The 18111-nt window shown below is 42.6% G+C and overlaps 1 protein-coding gene and 2 long non-coding RNA genes across 3 annotated transcripts; all 3 read left to right on the top strand.

Moving 5' to 3' along the window:
- The first annotated feature begins 211 nt into the window (after positions 1-211).
- LOC119899984 lies at positions 212-3504 on the top strand. Its single transcript, XR_005443970.1, has 3 exons — positions 212-324; positions 741-787; positions 3352-3504. It is a non-coding gene; the product is annotated as an uncharacterized LOC119899984 (long non-coding RNA).
- A 754-nt stretch (positions 3505-4258) lies between these two features.
- Positions 4259-5098, top strand: LOC119899972 (protein NLRC3-like; the record flags this gene model as incomplete). Its single annotated transcript, XM_038714804.1, has 1 exon — positions 4259-5098. A coding segment is annotated over exon 1 (819 nt), but the record flags the coding sequence as incomplete, so codon positions are not given.
- An 11170-nt stretch (positions 5099-16268) lies between these two features.
- Positions 16269-17776, top strand: LOC119899983. The gene is made up of 3 exons (XR_005443969.1): positions 16269-16364; positions 16556-16610; positions 17645-17776. It is a non-coding gene; the product is annotated as an uncharacterized LOC119899983 (long non-coding RNA).
- Positions 17777-18111: the final 335 nt, after the last annotated feature.

Raw genomic sequence — 18111 nt, 5'->3', positions numbered from 1 at the left:
GCTCTGCTATGAATCAGTGTGAGGAGACGGAGGAGGGAGTCCCTCCCTCTAAAAGCACTCTGTGGGGGGAACATGGCAAGCCAGACCAAAGCTCAGAGGTGAGATGAGGATCTCTAACTGTCCAGGACTCTTCTCCATGTCAGAGCTCAGCATTTAGATCTCTCCACCATCATTATTCAAAGCTCTGTGTGTGTTGTGTTGAAGCCCAGAGAAGCAGCAGAGACCAGACTCTGCTGGACCTGGATCCAGCTGTGTGTCCATAAGGAGTGACCGGTCCAAGGGTCAGCCTTTAGTGTTTAAAGGACAACCTTCTTCTGGGTCTCAGTAAGTTAGCATAATCCCAGCTAGCATGAATGTTTCATAATATTTTGTATGACTTGTGTAAAGTGACCACTTTTATGAAAATCTGCTGAGTTAAACAAAGTTTTGTAAAATAAATTTCCGTTCTCTTGACTTTTCAGTTTTGTATCAGCACCAGATTTAGTAGGCTACTTAGGCACAATCCAGTTTTCCATAAAATTTGTTAAAAACAAACAAACCATGGTTTGATGAACCAGATACTTTTTCACTAATCACACTGAGCATTTATTTAGATCAACCTGACGGTGGCATGATTGGTTCCAGAAAATTATATCAAGTAATGCCTCTTAATCACTTAATCAAAATGTCCCCAAAAGCAACATGCTCTAAAATGTTTATCTGATGATATTTTAAATCATCACACTTTGCTTTCTCCACAGACTCCATGTGCAAAGGAAAAAGGAGCTGGCTGATTGTCTGCAGAGCAGTAAGAGGCTTTTTCACACAAGACTTTTGTTATGTTATTACTAACATCCACTAGTAGGGGTTTGACGATACACTGATGAAAAAATACACAATATTTGTTTCATGAGAATGAGTCCCCTGAAGGTCAGAGCAAAATATCTTTGAGGACTACTTTTGTGTTCATTCGCCATACTTTGTGTAACTTTGCAGTACTTTTACAGTCCCACGCAATACTTTTGCATTCCGTCACAATTCTTTACTTTTTCTGTTCCTTCTAAGCCATCGCTGAGTCTATCTCACCCCAGTCACACAATGCTCACTCTGCCTTACTGTAACAATGCATTCTCTTGTTACGAGATCTCGTGGAACAAGATCTCATCACACCACTATCAACTAGGGTAGAGTAGTATCACGATATTACGGTGTGCTGCATTTAGAAATCCCGATGGTATGACTTTCAATACTGCCAAAAACTCGAAGACATCTTTATATTAAACTGATCTTCACAATCAAGGAACACGCCACAACAATGTGTGATTTAGAGGTACATGCAAATGGGAATGCATGGATTAGGGAGGATGGATTAATGCATATAGAGAGGAAGGGTGATGGTGGAAGAAGAGTGTCGTCTGATAGGCTGGTCTGAGAGGGTGTACAGAAGACAGGGCAGAGACTCAGAGTGGTGGTTCCGTCTTGGAAGTGTTTTCACCCGAGCTTATTTCAAGCCCCCCACACGGTGCCTAGATGACACATGAGAAAGCTGTGCAACTGATTGAATAGGAAGGGATTAGTGGAGAAGGGAAGAGGGGAGCTGGGATGGGGGGATGATGGGATGAAGGGATGGGGATGAGGGAAACAGGGATGGAGTGATGAGGGGGATGAGGGGAGCAGCGATGGGGGAATGATGGGATGAAGGGATAGGGGGATGAAGGGATGACGGGAGCAGAGATGGGGGATGAGGGGATGAGGAGAGCAGGGATGGGGGATGAGGGGATAAGGGAAGAGGGGATGAAGGGAGCAGGGATGAGTGGATGGAGGGAACAGAGGATGAGTGGATGTGTGTAGGATGAATGGATAAAGGGAGAGGGAGGGTGGGACGAGCAATCTGAAACAAGCGGGGCAGGCCTAGCAGAGCGGGTATACGTAGCCTTGACATGTGATTGGTGGAGTTGTTGAGGCGTGGCCGCTGTTCCTGAACCTAAGTTAACAAATTAACTTCATGAAGATGCTGTATTAAGATGATGAATTGATTGAACACCCTCAACATAGGTGGACTATGCCATGTAAAAATTCCTGACATCATCTAAAACATATTTTCTAGCAGCTTGTAAACAACCCAGGTTACAATTGTAGGCTTTAATTACTGACAAACTGTAACCTACATTTATTCATTTAGCTGAAGCTTTTATCCAAAGTGACTTACAATTGCTATATACGTCAGAGGTCGCATGCACTAAGCCCTGGATAGACTTACTTTTTAACAATGCGTAGGTGACGCAAACGGCATTGTTCACATACTTGCCTGCGTACTTTGAGTGTACCTGGAGGATTAAACCTGAATCCACTAGAGGGACCAGTTCATCCCTCGCCGACACCAGATTATCTTACTCTGTCAACATCCGAATTTGCACAACAAACAACACTCAAGGAGGTTGTGGTTTTAGTGAGACATCATAACGATCTCGGTAATTGCGGACTAGCTCCAGGAGTTTTAATTTAAAGATCCTGCCATAAATCTTTTCTGAGTCTGCTGCTGACCTTCTTCTTATTATTATTCTTTTGCGTTTAATTTCGGTTAGCAAACCAACTGCATACCGCCAACTACATACGCGTAGCATTAATTCCTGGGGACGTGCACAACCTACGCTCCAAAGAAACGGCCATCTTGCGTACGCAAACACGTAGTTAAAAGCAAGTATATCCAGGGCTGAAGTGTCACTTAAGCCCTGTGAATGTGTCACAGTGGGAACTGAACCAGGGTCTCTCACATCAAAGGCATATACACCCATACCCCCACCACCAACCTACACTGTACATTTACTCCTACACTTCATGGCTTAACCTCTGCAATCACCTGCCACTCGCTATGCTCACAAAAAGGAGCAACTCATCGGCGACTGCAATTGGTGGGATAAAATTTCAGGCCCAGTGTTGGGACTAGCAACAACAAGTGTCATTGGGTCATATGTGTTCAGCAAGACTTGTCTAAGTAGGCTACATGCTATACATGCTGTGCACTGACTTCTAACAACTTGCCAACCCTCACAATTTTCACGAGAGACTCCTGTTTTCATTGCCCTCTCTGTATTGATTTCTTCTATTTCTCCTAATTTATGACAAATGTTCACAATTTTTTCTCCTTTTCATTGCCTTCATTACTGTTTCTGGCACTGTACAGAGCGTATAAACTACAACTCTCTCTCTGCTGTTTCCACTTGGACTACTAGCATGCACATGATGCAGAAAGAGCTCACCCCATCACCCCTGCTCTCCGCTTTTTTACACTATACACCGCTGTGTCAGTATCAAAAGCTAATTCTGCCCGAGCCAAACATCTCCTCATTGAATTGTTGTTTTTTCATTAAGGAGCCGTTGCTGCAGTTTGTCGACGTCAATTCAAATTTAACCTGCAGAAGAAGTATCAGTGTGTGTTTGAGGGGATTGCTAAAGCAGGAAACCCAACCCTTCTGAATCAGCTCTACACAGAGCTCTACATCACAGAGGGAGGGACTGCAGAGGTCAATGATGAACATGAGGTCAGACAGATTGAAACAGCATCCAGGAGACCAGACCGACCAGAAACAACCATCAGACAAGAAGACATCTTTAAATCCCCACCTGGAAGAGATGAACCAATCAGAACAGTGATGACAAAGGGAGTGGCTGGCATTGGGAAAACAGTCTTAACACAGAAGTTCACTCTGGACTGGGCTGAAGACAAAGCCAACCAGGACATACAGTTCACATTTCCATTCACTTTCAGAGAGCTGAATGTGCTGAAAGAGAAAAAGTACAGCTTGGTGGAACTTGTTCATCACTTCTTTCCTGAAACCAAAGAAGCAGGAATCTGCAGCTTTGAAGAGTTCCAGGTTGTGTTCATCTTTGACGGTCTGGATGAGTGTCGACTTCCTCTGGACTTCCACAACAATGAGGTCCTGACTGATGTTACAGAGTCCACCTCAGTGGATGTGCTGCTGACAAACCTCATCAGGGGAAACTGCTTCCCTCTGCTCGCCTCTGGATAACCACACGACCTGCAGCAGCCAATCAGATCCCTCCTGAGTGTGTTGACATGGTGACAGAGGTCAGAGGGTTCACTGACCCACAGAAGGAGAGTACTTCAGGAAGAGATTCAGAGATGAGGAGCAGGCCAGCAGAATCATCTCCCACATCAAGACATCACGAAGCCTCCACATCATGTGCCATATCCCAGTCTTCTGCTGGATCATGCTACAGTTCTGGAGGAGGTGTTGAAGACCAGAGAGGAGGAGAGCTGCCCAAGACCCTGACTGAGATGTACATCTACTTCCTGGTAGTGCAGTCTAAACTGAAGAACATCAAGTATGATGGAGGAGCTGAGACAGATCCACACTGGAATAAAAAGAGCAAAAATATGATCGAGTCTCTGGGAAAACTGGCTTTTGAGCAGCTGCAGAAAGGCAACCCGATCTTCTATGAATCAGACCTGACAGAGTGTGGCATCGATATCAGAGCAGCCTCAGTGTACTCAGGAGTGTTCACACAGATCTTTAGAGAGGAGAGCGAGTTGTACCAGGACAAGATGTTCTGCTTCATCCATCTGAGCGTTCAGGAGTTTCTGGCTGCTCTTCATGTCCACCTGACCTTCTTCAAATCTGGTGTTAATCTGCTGGCAGAAGAACAACCTGGTATGTGGTCTAAACTCTTAAGCGACAAACCTAAACCAACACTTCTCTACCAAAATGCGGTGGACAAGGCCTTACAGAGTCCAAATGGACACCTGGACTTGTTCCTCCGCTTCCTCCTGGGTCTTTCTCTGAAGACCAATCAGACTCTCCTACGAGGCCTGCTGACACACACAGGAAATATCTCACAGACCAATCAGGAAACAGTTGAGTACATCAAAGAGAAGATAAGCAAGAATCTGTCTCCAGAGAGAAACATCAATCTCTTCCACTGTCTGAATGAACTTAAGGCACGTTCTCTAGTAGAGCAGATCCAACAGTTCCTGAGTTCAGGAAGTCTCTCCACAGATAAACTGTCTCCTGCTCAGTGGTCAGCTCTGGGCTTCATCTTACTGTCATCAGAAAAAGATCTGGACGTGTTTGACCTGAAGAAATACTCTGCTTCAGAGGAGGCTCTTCTGAGGCTGCTGCCAGTGGTCAAAGCCTCCAAAAAGCTCTGTAAGTGCACATGTAACTGCAGAGACTGTCACACATGTAGGGTTGTTCTTAAATAATACAGGTTTTAGTCAATGGGTAGTCACAGGATTTAGTAACAAATTTATTTGTTTCTTAATTGAAAATGTTTCATTGTTTTAGTTTTATTATGCCTGCACAGATGAATGCTATAATTATTAAAAAAATAATTCAAGGCTCAAATTAATTTGTGTAAGTAATCGGTATCCCATTAATGTCCGATAGATCTCAGTAGTATACGTATGTTTGTGCTACTCATCAACTCAGTAAGGACAACCCTACAAATGTGATGTGTTGTACGTTGTAGATGACAGAAACAGTATTGGTGTTTGTATTTATCACTAACTGTCATTCAGGCTGAGTGGCTGTAATCTGTCAGAAAGAAGCTGCAAAGCTCTATCCTCAGTTCTCAGCTCCCAGTCCTCTAGTCTGAGACAGCTGGACCTGAGTAACAACGACCTGCAAGATTCAGGAGTGAAGCTGCTCTCTGCTGGTCTGGAGAAGCCATACTGTACACTGGAAAATCTCAGGTCAGGATTCAGCTTCTCTTTAACAGATAACCCTTGAAATCTTGCTTGCTGTTAATTGTCTATTAAAAGAATACCCAACATCTGTAGGATGTTGGGTAAAAGATTGTGCGCGAGGCTTGGACTTGCTGTACAGCTTTGATTCACTTCTGATTGTGGGGAAGCTTCGGTGTGAAAACCGCTGTAGCAACAGGCGCAATGGACCTCCTCAATAAGGAACAAGGAAACAAGATAGAGAAATATGTGGGGGGACATGAATACGAGAGCGAAGAAGAGGAGATGGGTTAGTTGGGTTAGAGGCCGGGCCAGGCCTGCTAGTTAGAAGTTTTGAGAAAAAGCTATGGTGAACATTGATGATTTACGTCATCAATAAATGTTTTGACAAAACAGGACATGTTTATGAGATCAAACAACCATACGGTTCAGTTGCACTGGTAGTGAAAGTGATGGAAACTTTTCCGAGCTGAGTGTTGACAATAGAGTTCTGGCAGTCGATGATTAGGGGTTTTATGGCTTAATTTATGTGTTGCTTTGCATCATGGCAGAATATGGAGGAAGCGGTGTAGAACAGGTATCTGCATAGGGCGCCTGGCTTATAAACTTCTAGAATGAGTAATAAGAGCAAGACCTAATACCATCTACTATCTGTTTGTGTAGACTATTAGGAGCTGAAGGACGGGAGATGAAAGAGTTAGGATGACGATTGGAAGGATGAGATAAGGAGGCGGTGAATTTGATGATTGCTTGTTGACTGGAGTTAAAAATGGAAACAGATGTGGAGGAAAGCTGTGCCAATGGTTCCAGTTGATGAGCACTGCTAGGGCTTGTAAGGCTGGAATGGTAAAGATCCTGAAATGCCGATGCCAGAATCCCTGACTAGAGCAAGCTTCCATGGTTGCTGGAGGTGGGCTGCGGGAGGGGAGGTGGGCTGCGGGAGGGGGGGTGGGCATCCCAGTGTCTATTACCCCAACTTAAGCCAGCTGTTGTAGTTGCTGGGAGTGCTGGCATCACGGTGCCAGAAGCTCCAGCTAGGTCAAATTGCTTACCCTGGAACTTGCAAGATCACAAGAATACCTCTTGCCAGGCTTCAAGCTATGTGATTGTGTCTGTAAAATTATTCATTTGCACCAATCACCAATCCTATGACGAAGTACTGGCAGCTACAACATTAGCTAAGGGTTTGCCCCAATGCTAGACTTGTGTGATGACAAGTGTGAGAAGTGACTTTTCACTCTAAACAATGATGCTAAAGAGTTTAGCATATATGCTACTAGCATCAGTTTTTTTAGAACTACATTCTTCTTTGAAACACCAACAAAGAACAGCACTAAAGTACCTTCCCTTAGACTTTTAAGATAATGCTGTCACAGTCTGTCACAGTCTGGTGTGGTCCAGTTGGCGGTTAGTGGGAGTGGGCAGACGGCTGAAGGAAAGGCTGGTTGTTGGGGTGCCTTGCTGGAACGTGCTAATGCTGAAATCTGCTGTTTGTTGTGAGGCGGACGATTTGTCAGGTGAAATGTTCTTAAATGTTAAGGAGTGATAAACCACTGAAGAAAATGGCAACTCAGGCATGGAGGTGGTGATGTTTTCTGCTTCTGATGCTGGGTCTGCTGATGTGGGTTGATGGAAACATTGATTGAAATGTTACTTTAGTGTGAAATGGATGTAGTCAAAAAGGTTTTGCTAATAGATGGAAACATGCTGGTGCAGTGGTTGGCGCTATCGCCTCACATCAGCAGCAAGAAGGATTGCGGGTTCAAACCCCGGTTGCCCTGGCTTTTCTGTGTGGAGTTTGCATGTTCTCCCCGCGTCTGCGTGGGTACTCTCCGGGTGCTCCATCCAAAGACATGCAGACTAGTGCATGATTGTGACTGGTTGTTTGTCTGTGTGTGGCCCTGCGATGGATTGGCAACCTGTCCAGGGTGTCAGCTGCAATTGGCTCCATCCCCCCGCGAACCTGTACCGAGGGTAATTGGTTGACTATGGATGGATATAATAATAATAATAATGTAATATTAGTTTGTGTGTCTCTCCAGGCTGTCAGGCTGTCTGATCACAGAGGAGGGCTGTACTTCTCTGGTCTCAGCTTTGAGATCCAACCCCTCCCATCTGAGAGAGTTGGACCTGAGCTACAATCATCCAGGAGACTCAGTAGAAAAGCTGCTATCTGCTGGACACAAGGATCCACTTTGGAGACTAGACACTCTCAGGTACTAACAAATAACAAAAGCACACACTGTTTCTCTGTCTCACATGGTCGGTTCAGTCTGAACCATCAGCCCTGAACAGTGAAGACTTATAACCTGAGAGTTGCTGCCCCCACTTAGACTGACCTTCTGACCAGTTTCAGACCAGGATCTGGTGTTTATCACTCACTAATGCTGATAACACACATTATTTTTGATAAATAGTCAAGTTTTGTAAACCATAATACCATAGTTTGACCTTGGAAACAACAGTTGACAAAACAAGCTTAGCTCAAGGTCCATTTAGTAGCTTTTCCAGTGTTTTAGATACATTACATACTTCATCATACTTAAACTTCATCAGCAGATGATTAAGGCCTTTTTTTTATGACATTTGAGGACGTTTTTTTTATGTAGTCTTGTACATTGTCTTAACTCACGCTACAAGTTTTTATCAGCTTTTCTGCATGAAAAGTACAATTTTCATGTTGATGCTGTATGGATCAGTCGACTTATTATATAACTTATTGGACTTGTATTAGGGAATGAGAGCTGAGTTTGTGTACCAGATACATTGACCAGACACTGATGGACAACAGTGTTTTAATTGTTGTGAAAACATTTCTAAGGACATTTAAGCAGTTGCTAGATCCCTGCAAAATTCTACGCCCTTGGTGTTTAACCAGCTTCTGCACAATAGGGCAAATTGTTTTACATACATCAGTAATCTTCTGCTCCAGTATGAATCCTGAGATGTTTGCCGATACACTGCTTGTTATAAGTTGACTAGAAATAACAACTCTTATATCAATATATTTCTTTGATTGACAAGCATTGATTCACTAACAAAAACCACGCATCATATATATGGATTTAGGATATTTTATTGTATGATACAGATGGAGAAGAGCCGAGATTATATGGCAGAATGTAGGGATCCCGATGGAGGGATGAAGAGATGAGGAAGAAGAGTAAGGGGTCGAGGGATGTGGGGATGAGAGTCGAGGGTAAGGAAATGAAGAGATAAGAGTGATGGATGAGGGAATGGAAAAGTGAGGGATAGAGGGTTGAGGTGAGGGATGGATGGATGGATGAGAACGATGTATCGGAGTCAGCTGGTGGCAGGTAAGCAGAAGACTCAGAGCAGGTGAGCTGTCTCTTCATGTGTCCTGGAATGTCGTTAACCAGGGGAGTTGAGACTCTGTGTAGGGGAACCGTCTCTACATGTGCTCTGCTGCGGATAGAGCCCCCAGTGGTTCCTGCATTCAAACAAGAGAGTGGGTGGGAGGGAAGGATGTGAAAAATAATTCAGAGGGGAAGAGAATGGATAAGGTGTGCTTAAATACTAGCGGGAATGGGATGTGTTTGAGGTGTGGTCTTTATTCCCAAATGTAGTTTATAAAACTTCATGTAAACTGCTCCTAAAAACCCCACCACAGCTTCTGTTACCACTGAAAAAATCAGTACTTGTCCTGTCCTGTTACTCATTGTGACTTTTCTCCCATTATGTTTTCCCATTAAAGGTTTTTTGGGGATTTTTTCCTCATTTGAATTGAGTTTTAGAGTATTTTGTGTACAGTTAATTGAGTGTGTGTATGAAAGGTGTTTTAAAAATGCAGCTGTTTAGTTTTTATGTGGATCTGAGTGAAGTTTTATGAGGTTCATTCTAACTGTTTCTTCCTCCAGGGTGGAACACTGTGGAGAGCAGTGGCTGAAACCTGGTGTGAGGAAGTGTAAGTGTCTGTATGATTTATTAAAACATGGCAGCACATGTTAAAGTAGTTTGGATCATAAGCTTGTGGAAAGAAGATCCAAAAGATGAGTCACTCATACAGATTGATCTTAATCAGTCTGTTAAAACCTTTATTGATAGCCTGTTAAATACACAACTGCTATGTTTAAGTTGGTACACGAAAGTCTTGTGATTTGATTGATGCAAACCATTTTGAGATAGTCACAACCGCAGGTATAATCCTTGCCTCTTTTTTTTGACCAGCAACCAACAAGCAATTGAATTGTTAAAGTCCAGACGATCCAATCCATTAATATATTTAGTCCAAAACACATTGTTACGCAGGGACTGCTGTTGCAAATTAACGGTAGATGTTTCTAATCTTCCTTGTTTTCCAAATCCAGTTTGCATTTAAACCAGTGGCGACAGGTACATTTCCCTCAGGGGGATGGGAGGGGGCTGCTATAACAAAAATCAAACAGTTGCAAAGGTGTTTCACAAGTGTATTTAAGCAAAGCCATGATCATGAAAGACTATAAGACCTAATTTTCAACCAGACTGAAATTGCTGACCTTACGATTGACACCTACTTGACCAAACGGAGCTTCAATGTCATGCCCATGCTGAAAAGAATTGCTTTCCCTTCAGTGTGCGAACTATATATATATATATATATATATATATATATATATATATATATATATATATATATACAGTATAACATCTATAACAAAGGGGGGCGCAGACTTGCAGACTGCTAAATCATTAATAGCTGCAAGCATGTAGGCCTGGGGCTGACTGTAAAAGTAGAAACAAGGATATGCTAATTCAGTGTATTGCGCTAAAGCCACATGAAGGGAGACATTGAGTAAATCGACGTACCTGCCGCCATTGTAGATATTTTAGACATATCCTTAAAAAGCATGTAAAATATTCATTGTCTGTGGTATTGTTGTCATATTTGATAATAATAAATAATAAATCAGGTGTGTTAGATGGTAAACTGCTGCTGTATTGTGTCTCATTCTCTCCATCAGATGCCTGTGTGCTTACACTGGACGCAAACACATTAAATAGAAACATCCAACTGTCTTACAACAACAGGAAAGTAAGAGCAGTGACAGAGGAGCAGCTATATCCTGATCATCCAGAGAGGTTTGAGCACTGGCCTCAGCTTCTGTGTAGAAATGGTCTGACTGGTCGCTGTTACTGGGAGGTCGAGTGGAAAGGAAGGGTTTATATATCAGTGAGTTACAGAGGAATCAGCAGAAAAGGACAAACATTTGACTGCTGGTTTGGAGGGAATAATCAGTCCTGGAGTCTGAGGTGCTCTGACATTGAAGGTTACTGTGTCTGTCACAATCAGATCAGGACAGTCCTCTCCTCCTCCTCCTCCTCCTCCTCCTCCTCCTCCTCCTCTAACAGAGTAGCAGTGTATGTGGACTGTCCTGCTGGCACTCTGTCCTTCTACAGAGTTTCCTCTGACACACTGATCCACCTCCACACCTTCAACACCACATTCACTGAACCTCTTTATGCTGGCTTTGGGTTATTGTCACCTGATTCCTCAGTGTATCTGTGTTCTCTGTAGGAGTTAGAGTCTCCTCCTGTTAGCAAAAAAACTGCTCAAAAACACACATACAATGTTTTTGTAAGTCACACTAACTTAAAATTACAAAAAAATGTGTTTTTGTTCTGGTGAATGGACACCATAATGTTAAATACCTTGAAACACTACAATATGTGGTTTCTGTTGAAGATAAAGATTGTAGTTAAGGTTAGGGTTACTTAGTAAAAAATGTATTTTCCAATAAAATCATGTTCCAAGTTGGTATATAAAGAAAAACAATTTTACCAATTATCTTATTTAGTAGAAATATGATGCCACAGTGTTTGTTAATGGGACATGGATTAGAAAATAAACCTGTGATGCGTTTAACCAGAATCAAGTTATTGGTATATCTGTTGTTGATCATTGAAGGCTGAAATTTCTTTGAATTTTTTATTTTGCCAATATACTGAGCTGATTACACAGCCACATTGTTTTTTATTGTTTTATTTTTCATAATTACAGTTGAAATTATCTCTGTTTTCTGTTTGAAAAGCACGTTTTAATGCTTTACTATGAGGTTAAATTGCTTAATCTTAGGTTTCATTTACATACACATCAGAACTGTCTTAACTGAAGGAAACCAATTTGAGGGAACTGAAAATAACTGGATATGTTAAACATTAACTTCAGAAAGTCATCTTGTGAGCTATTTGGTTGCATAACGAAATTCTGTCAACACATAAATAAAATAAATCAATACATCAGTACACCCCTCACATTTTTGTAAATATTTGATTACATCATGTGACAACACTGAAGAAATGACACTTTGCTACGATGTAAAGAAGTGAGTGTACAGCTTGTATGACCGTGTAAATTTGCTCTTCCCTCAAAAGAACACATCACACAGCCTTTTTTGTCTAAACAGCTGGCCACTGGAGTCCTCTTCCACTCCTCTATGACGACATCACGGAGCTGGTGGATGTTAGAGACCTTGTGCTCTCCACCTTCCGTTGATGCCCCACAGTCAATATGGTTCACATAGTAATAAATTCTACATATATTTGTTCTTGTCTTTACTTTTGTTGTTTGCTGCTGATTGAATTAACAGTCAGAATGTGACATGTGACAGTACAAGCTAAATATACATAAAAAGCTGAACTCTTGCTTATGAAGTCTAGTAGAAGTTGAAAAGTGAAAATACTCCCCAAAAAGGTTTCACATGAAATATTGAAAAGTAATCATGCAGTGTAATTTCTGTGTGTGCAGGAGTAATTTCAATTTCTACCTTATACTTTGAGAAATAAGTAGCCTTACACTCCAGAGCCTAAGAAGTTTTGGAAGAGTGCCTTGTTTGCTGTTCTGATATAAGTCAAGTTTAAAGAAAGACAAATGTGCGCGCATCATGTGAACGTGTGCAATTCATTGTGACTGTAAGGATCGCTGGGTGCGCAAAGCAGATGAGAGCCCAAATGCATGACACTGAGTTGAAATTGAGTTCCAGGTTTTATTTATCCCAAGCACGACAACAGGCATGAACAGAACTCACGAGTACAGGAACGTCCAAAAGGTAGCAGGTAATAACACAAGTGAAAGACATGAGGCCAACAAGGCAGACAGACAGAGTTACCGAACACTAGACGAAAGACAAGACAGACCCCCAAAACCCAGACCAAAATAACACTAACTAAACACAAAAGGGCAAAACCAAGGATGGCCAACCGGCAGAGCGTGACAGTACCCCTTCACCGGCGAGCATCTCCAGATGGTCAACAAAACAGCACAAAAACAAGGCACAAGCCGGCCCAGGGTGGGCGGAGGGAGGACAGGAGGAGGGCAAGTTGAGCCAGGGTGGGCGGAGGGAGGACAGGAGGAGGGCCAGACCAGGAACTCTCAGGTGGGTGGCCAGAGGGCAAGGCAAGGGGGCGACAGAGTTCGGGAGGTCGCACAAGCAGGCCAAGGGGACAAAACAGTCCGGGGGAACCACCCAACAGGCAGATCATGCCCAGGAAACAGTTCAGGAGGCCGTCCCGGAGGGCGACCCAGGAAGCCGTGCAGAACAGGGGGGCCACAGAGTTCAAGGGGTTGGCTGGACGGCCAACAGTGAGGCAGCAAACCCACTGGGGGCCGAGCAGGAGGCCGACGGCAAGACCTCTTTGGAGGTCGGCACCCAAAGCTTGGGTGCTCTGGAGGCACAGCTGGGCTGAGGACCACCGGCGAGACAGCTGGGCTGGAGGCCACGGACCGGACACGAGGAGCGGGAACCGGTCTGGCCACCGATGGAGGGCAGGCAGGCGGCTAGCAGCGCTAGCATGCCGGGGATGAGGGCAGGTGGGCAGGCAGGCGGCTAGCAGCGCTAGCAGGCCGGGGATCACGCTGGTTGCAGACGGGTGGTGCTGGTGCCCTGGTCGCCTCCTATGACCACCACGGGAACTCGAAAAGATGGCCAGGCGACTTCCCTCAGAGGAGGACTCCGGGGGAAGCCTAGTCTCCAGGCTATCAGGCCATAGGCTAGCTGCCCGTGCTGCCTCTGACTCCCTGGCCTTCATGGTCAGGTAGGCCAGGAGAGTCATAGTCCCTGAGTCCTGAGTAGGTAGGGCAGGCAGGCGGACGGACAGGCTAGGCGGAGGACTAGCCACGCTAGCCGAGCAGGATACTGGCAGGACAGGCAGAGGGCTAGCAGCGCTAGCCGAACACGTTCCAGGCAGGACAGGCGGAGGGCTAGCAGCCGGGGAGATGACGGCCGGAGGCTAGCGGTCCGGGTGTTAGCCATTTCCAGGCTAACAGACTGAGGAACTGATGAGGACTTGGCTGGGGGATGGGCTGAGGTGTGGAGGAAGTCACAAACCCACCCAGGGAGAGAGTCTGCTGCTCCTGGCTGAGCAGCCAGGCTCTTCCAGGCAAGGGACACGATAGCTGCCTTATGGCTAACATGACTAGCCCCATACCACATATTCCTCAACACGTCAGTCTGTTCCTCAGTTAGAGTGTCTGCTGGGCTCTTAATTGGCCCGGTCATTCTGTCAGGATCGCTGGGTGCGCAAAGCAGATGAGAGCCCAAACGCATGACACTGAGCTGAGATTGAGTTCCAGGTTTTATTTATCCCAAGCACGACAACAGGCATGAACAGAACTCACGAGTACAGGAACATCCAAAAGGTAGCAGGTAACAACACAACATCCAACAAGACTGACATGAGACAATGACTGGGCAAGGACAAGACAGAAACACCAGGTATATATACACAGGGACTAACGAGCAGGGCGGGAGCAACACAGGTGAAAGACATGAGGCTAACGAGGTACAAGTAGGGAGAGAGAGAGAGAGCAGGGGAAAACAGAGACAGACATGCAGAGGGATCACTGGGGTAACAGACATGACAAGGGTTACCGAACACTAGACGAAAGACAAGACAGACCCCCAAAACCCAACAGACCAAAATAACACTAACTAAACACAAAAGGGCAACACCAAGGATGGCCAACCGGCAGAGCGTGACAGTGACGTTGCAAACTGAAGTCTCAGAGCTGATTAAATGCACCTGTGGTAAATAGGTGCATCTATACAGTGTAAGCCACAAAAGACCTTCTCAGAGGTCACAATAAATGATACCTCCAATGGGGCTTCAAAACAATTCAGTGTGCAGATTATTCTTTGTCACAATAGAGTAACTTCTCAGTGAATGTCACAACCAGCACATGACATCAGCTTTTTACTTTCTACTAACATATGCAAATGTTCACCTATAAATACCTCTTAATAGTTTGGTGAATGTGCTTTTGTTCTAAGTATATTTAGTCTTCTCCATTTGACAAATTATTCCAATACACAAGCAACAGTTTAATTAAAATCATATCTTTCATAAAAACATAAATATTAAAAGGTTACAAATGTAAATGTAAAATAATGTGTTTTAATTGTAATTATGATAGAACCTATGGATAGGTACCCAGTGTCAAAATTTAAAATAACTAGTGTTCAGGTATTGTGTTCTAAAAGTATTTTAAACAAAGGCTAAGCAAAGAAGCAAGCGAGCAATGCTGGAGGCTGGGACTTTTATATTCTGTATGGACACAGTTGCTCATAATCTTGATGGCTTCTGCAATCACCTCAAAAGATGAGATTGTCTCAGCATGATAATCTCCCTGCCATTTAAAACAAATGGTGATAATGTGCAATACCCTTACTCATATGTGCAATTTAATCTTTGCTGCTGGACACTGCAGTAACACTCTATGCTGACAGGCAATGTGCAATAATAATCTACACTGCAAGACAGCACTCGGAACACTCAAGTCAGCTCTTATTGTACACTGGACAAAATTATAAACACAACACTTTTTTTCATTTTTTTGCATTTATGGAAGTGGTGTGTGCATTTATTACTTTTGAGACTCCTTTAGCTCCTTATAACTAAGGGATGGTTCAGGATTCAACTGACCAGCCCTGACCATAAGCTTTATCAAAGAGGAACGTCTTAAGCCTATACCGAATACTGAAAGTGTAAGCATTATTGGTCTCTTGATGGGCACACGGTCATGTTATTGTTACAGTGTTTGCAGTATAAATAAATATGTTTTTCCAGCAGGGCAGTAAAATGTCAAGTTTAGCTTTCTGATCTAAGCTTCCATGCTTGACTGTTTTATTGCCAATTAATCAGCCCATATAACTGTCTCACATTTCTATCCACGTAATGTTAGCAAAGCCAAAATAACTTACAGCCCTGGAGAATAAGGTTACATGAAATTACAATCCAATTAACGTTACATATTTCACAACACTGACAAGAAAACACGTTACTTCTCTCAGTGATTATGGCTGGCTTCGACCTAAAGCAATCAAACAACAGTTTTCATTTGCAAGATCCACACGCTGTCGGCTCGTGCTGAATAGTACGTGCAACGTTAGTGCTCCATTTGTCCAAGTTTCACTTCTCTTCTTACTTCTAGTAAACCAGATGACTCAGTTTCATTTTCAGATTATTTTATGTTATGTTACATGCAGGTTAAGGGCAACTAGCACCTCCTAGTGGTTACTTTAAAACTGCTGTCAGCTGAATGTCATTGTTGTAGTGGTAAACTGTGATCACATGGGTAGGGTCACAGTTCAGACCAGCCATTTTGCACTTAGTTTGGAAAACAAGGTGCTTTGTTTTGTTTAATCTTCGGCATCCACCTGTATTGAACTCTGGATAAGCTTTGATTGTAAGTTATATTACGTGTTTTGACTTTATAGATAAGGACTGATGCAAATATTTCATATTTGGTGAGATTTATATTTAATTACATAATCTGTTTTTGCCATGTGTAGTGCAGCCATCCGTTTAATTCCAGCATGTACATTTTTACACAGTTTTTAGTTTCGTTAATAACTTTCTTTGTGTGTTTGCTTTTAGTATCACAGAGCTGTTGGAAAACACTGCAAGAATGCAAGTTGATGAAGACAAACAAGTAAACCGCCCTCAACCTTACTTCCACATGTCACACATCATTTAACCCTTAAATCTGTTTAGCCATCTGTCACCTTGTGTAGCACAATCAGTGGACAGAATATTTCCTCTTCTTCTTCTTACGCATTCATTGTAGTGATGAGTGTTGTGGGGTTTTGTTCTTGGCTGGGTTTCCCTCAATAATAGACCAGAAACACAGAAGTCATTAAGTCTGTATCTTTTAGATTTTGCAATAATTTATTTACATAAGAAAAAGGTATAAAATATGAAAATGACAATTAATACAGATTACATAAAGTTATAATTAAGAAAAATAATAAAAATAATGGAAAATGAATTGAACTTGAGATCACTTTAGCCTCCTCAAAGGAGTCTCCTACCAATATCCTAAAGATTACTCAAAACCCTCAAATTCACTCAGATTAGCCTTCTAGAATCATTGGACATTAAACTTTACATTCTATTAATATTAGATGATTCATTAATTCCTAATTCTTAGAAAGAGATTACTGACCCAATTTTGCCATCTGGAGAAAGTCTACCGGCCACTCCTTGTTAAGTCAAATATAAACCCCCCAAAATTACAGCCACGTAGGCAACATGGTGGATTTCTAACTGCGTCATCTCACTTCTGGTATGCTAGGTCCCTGTGTTATTCAAGTTCAACAAAACAAGTCATTAATATGATATCCCCCTTGAGTAGTTTTCCAGGAAGAAATTTCTCAATTCCCAGAAACACACAAATCTTCTAAACTTTTGGTTGGCAACATGGTTTTCACCAGAAATCAAGGATAAGACATAGACAAGACATAGAATTTAGGTAAAGAAAGTATAATTTTGTTTGTTCTCTTAGCATGAAATACTCATATATACATATACATATACACTTGTATAACATGCTATGATAAGTATGATGACATTCTTCACTCTAATGGATCCTTATCTTGTTTTATGTGTTTAAAATGTCAAATGACCTTCCATTTCCCATCATGTGTATACAAAACTTTCCATGTAACCTTAAATTAATTTCTACAGTGTCTACAGGGACGGAATTATACAAGAAGAAGAACAACGCAGTGATGAAACGCGCTCTGTAGTGCTGTTTGTCTGTTTACGGCTACTGTAGAAACATGGTAGCGCAACATGGCGACATCCATGGAGGGGGGGTCCTGCAGTGTCTGTAGATAGAAATGTCTCATTCTAAGGTAAATAAAATATAATGGTTCATTATGTAAGGTCTTTATACACCACTGGAAACATAGTTATGGATATTATATGACATTTCTGTCTGGCAAGGCAAGGCAAGTTTATTTGTATAGCACAATTTAACAACAAGGTAATTCAAAGTGCTTTACATAAAACATAAAAGCAATATATAATAAAAGTTACAGTGTTAAAAGAGTTAAATGGAAAATAATAAAAAGCTAGAAACAAAGAAAAAGAAAACAGGACAGTAAAAGTTACAGTGCAGTGTAAGTTATCAGTAAAAAGAAAAATCTTAA

The sequence above is a fragment of the Micropterus salmoides genome, unplaced genomic scaffold, assembly GCF_014851395.1.
Source record: "Micropterus salmoides isolate LMB-PRFRI ecotype aquatic unplaced genomic scaffold, ASM1485139v1 Ms_hic_scaffold_12, whole genome shotgun sequence".
In the NCBI taxonomy this organism is placed as follows: Eukaryota; Metazoa; Chordata; class Actinopteri; order Centrarchiformes; family Centrarchidae; genus Micropterus; species Micropterus salmoides.
This window is presented reverse-complemented; position numbering and strand designations above follow the sequence as displayed.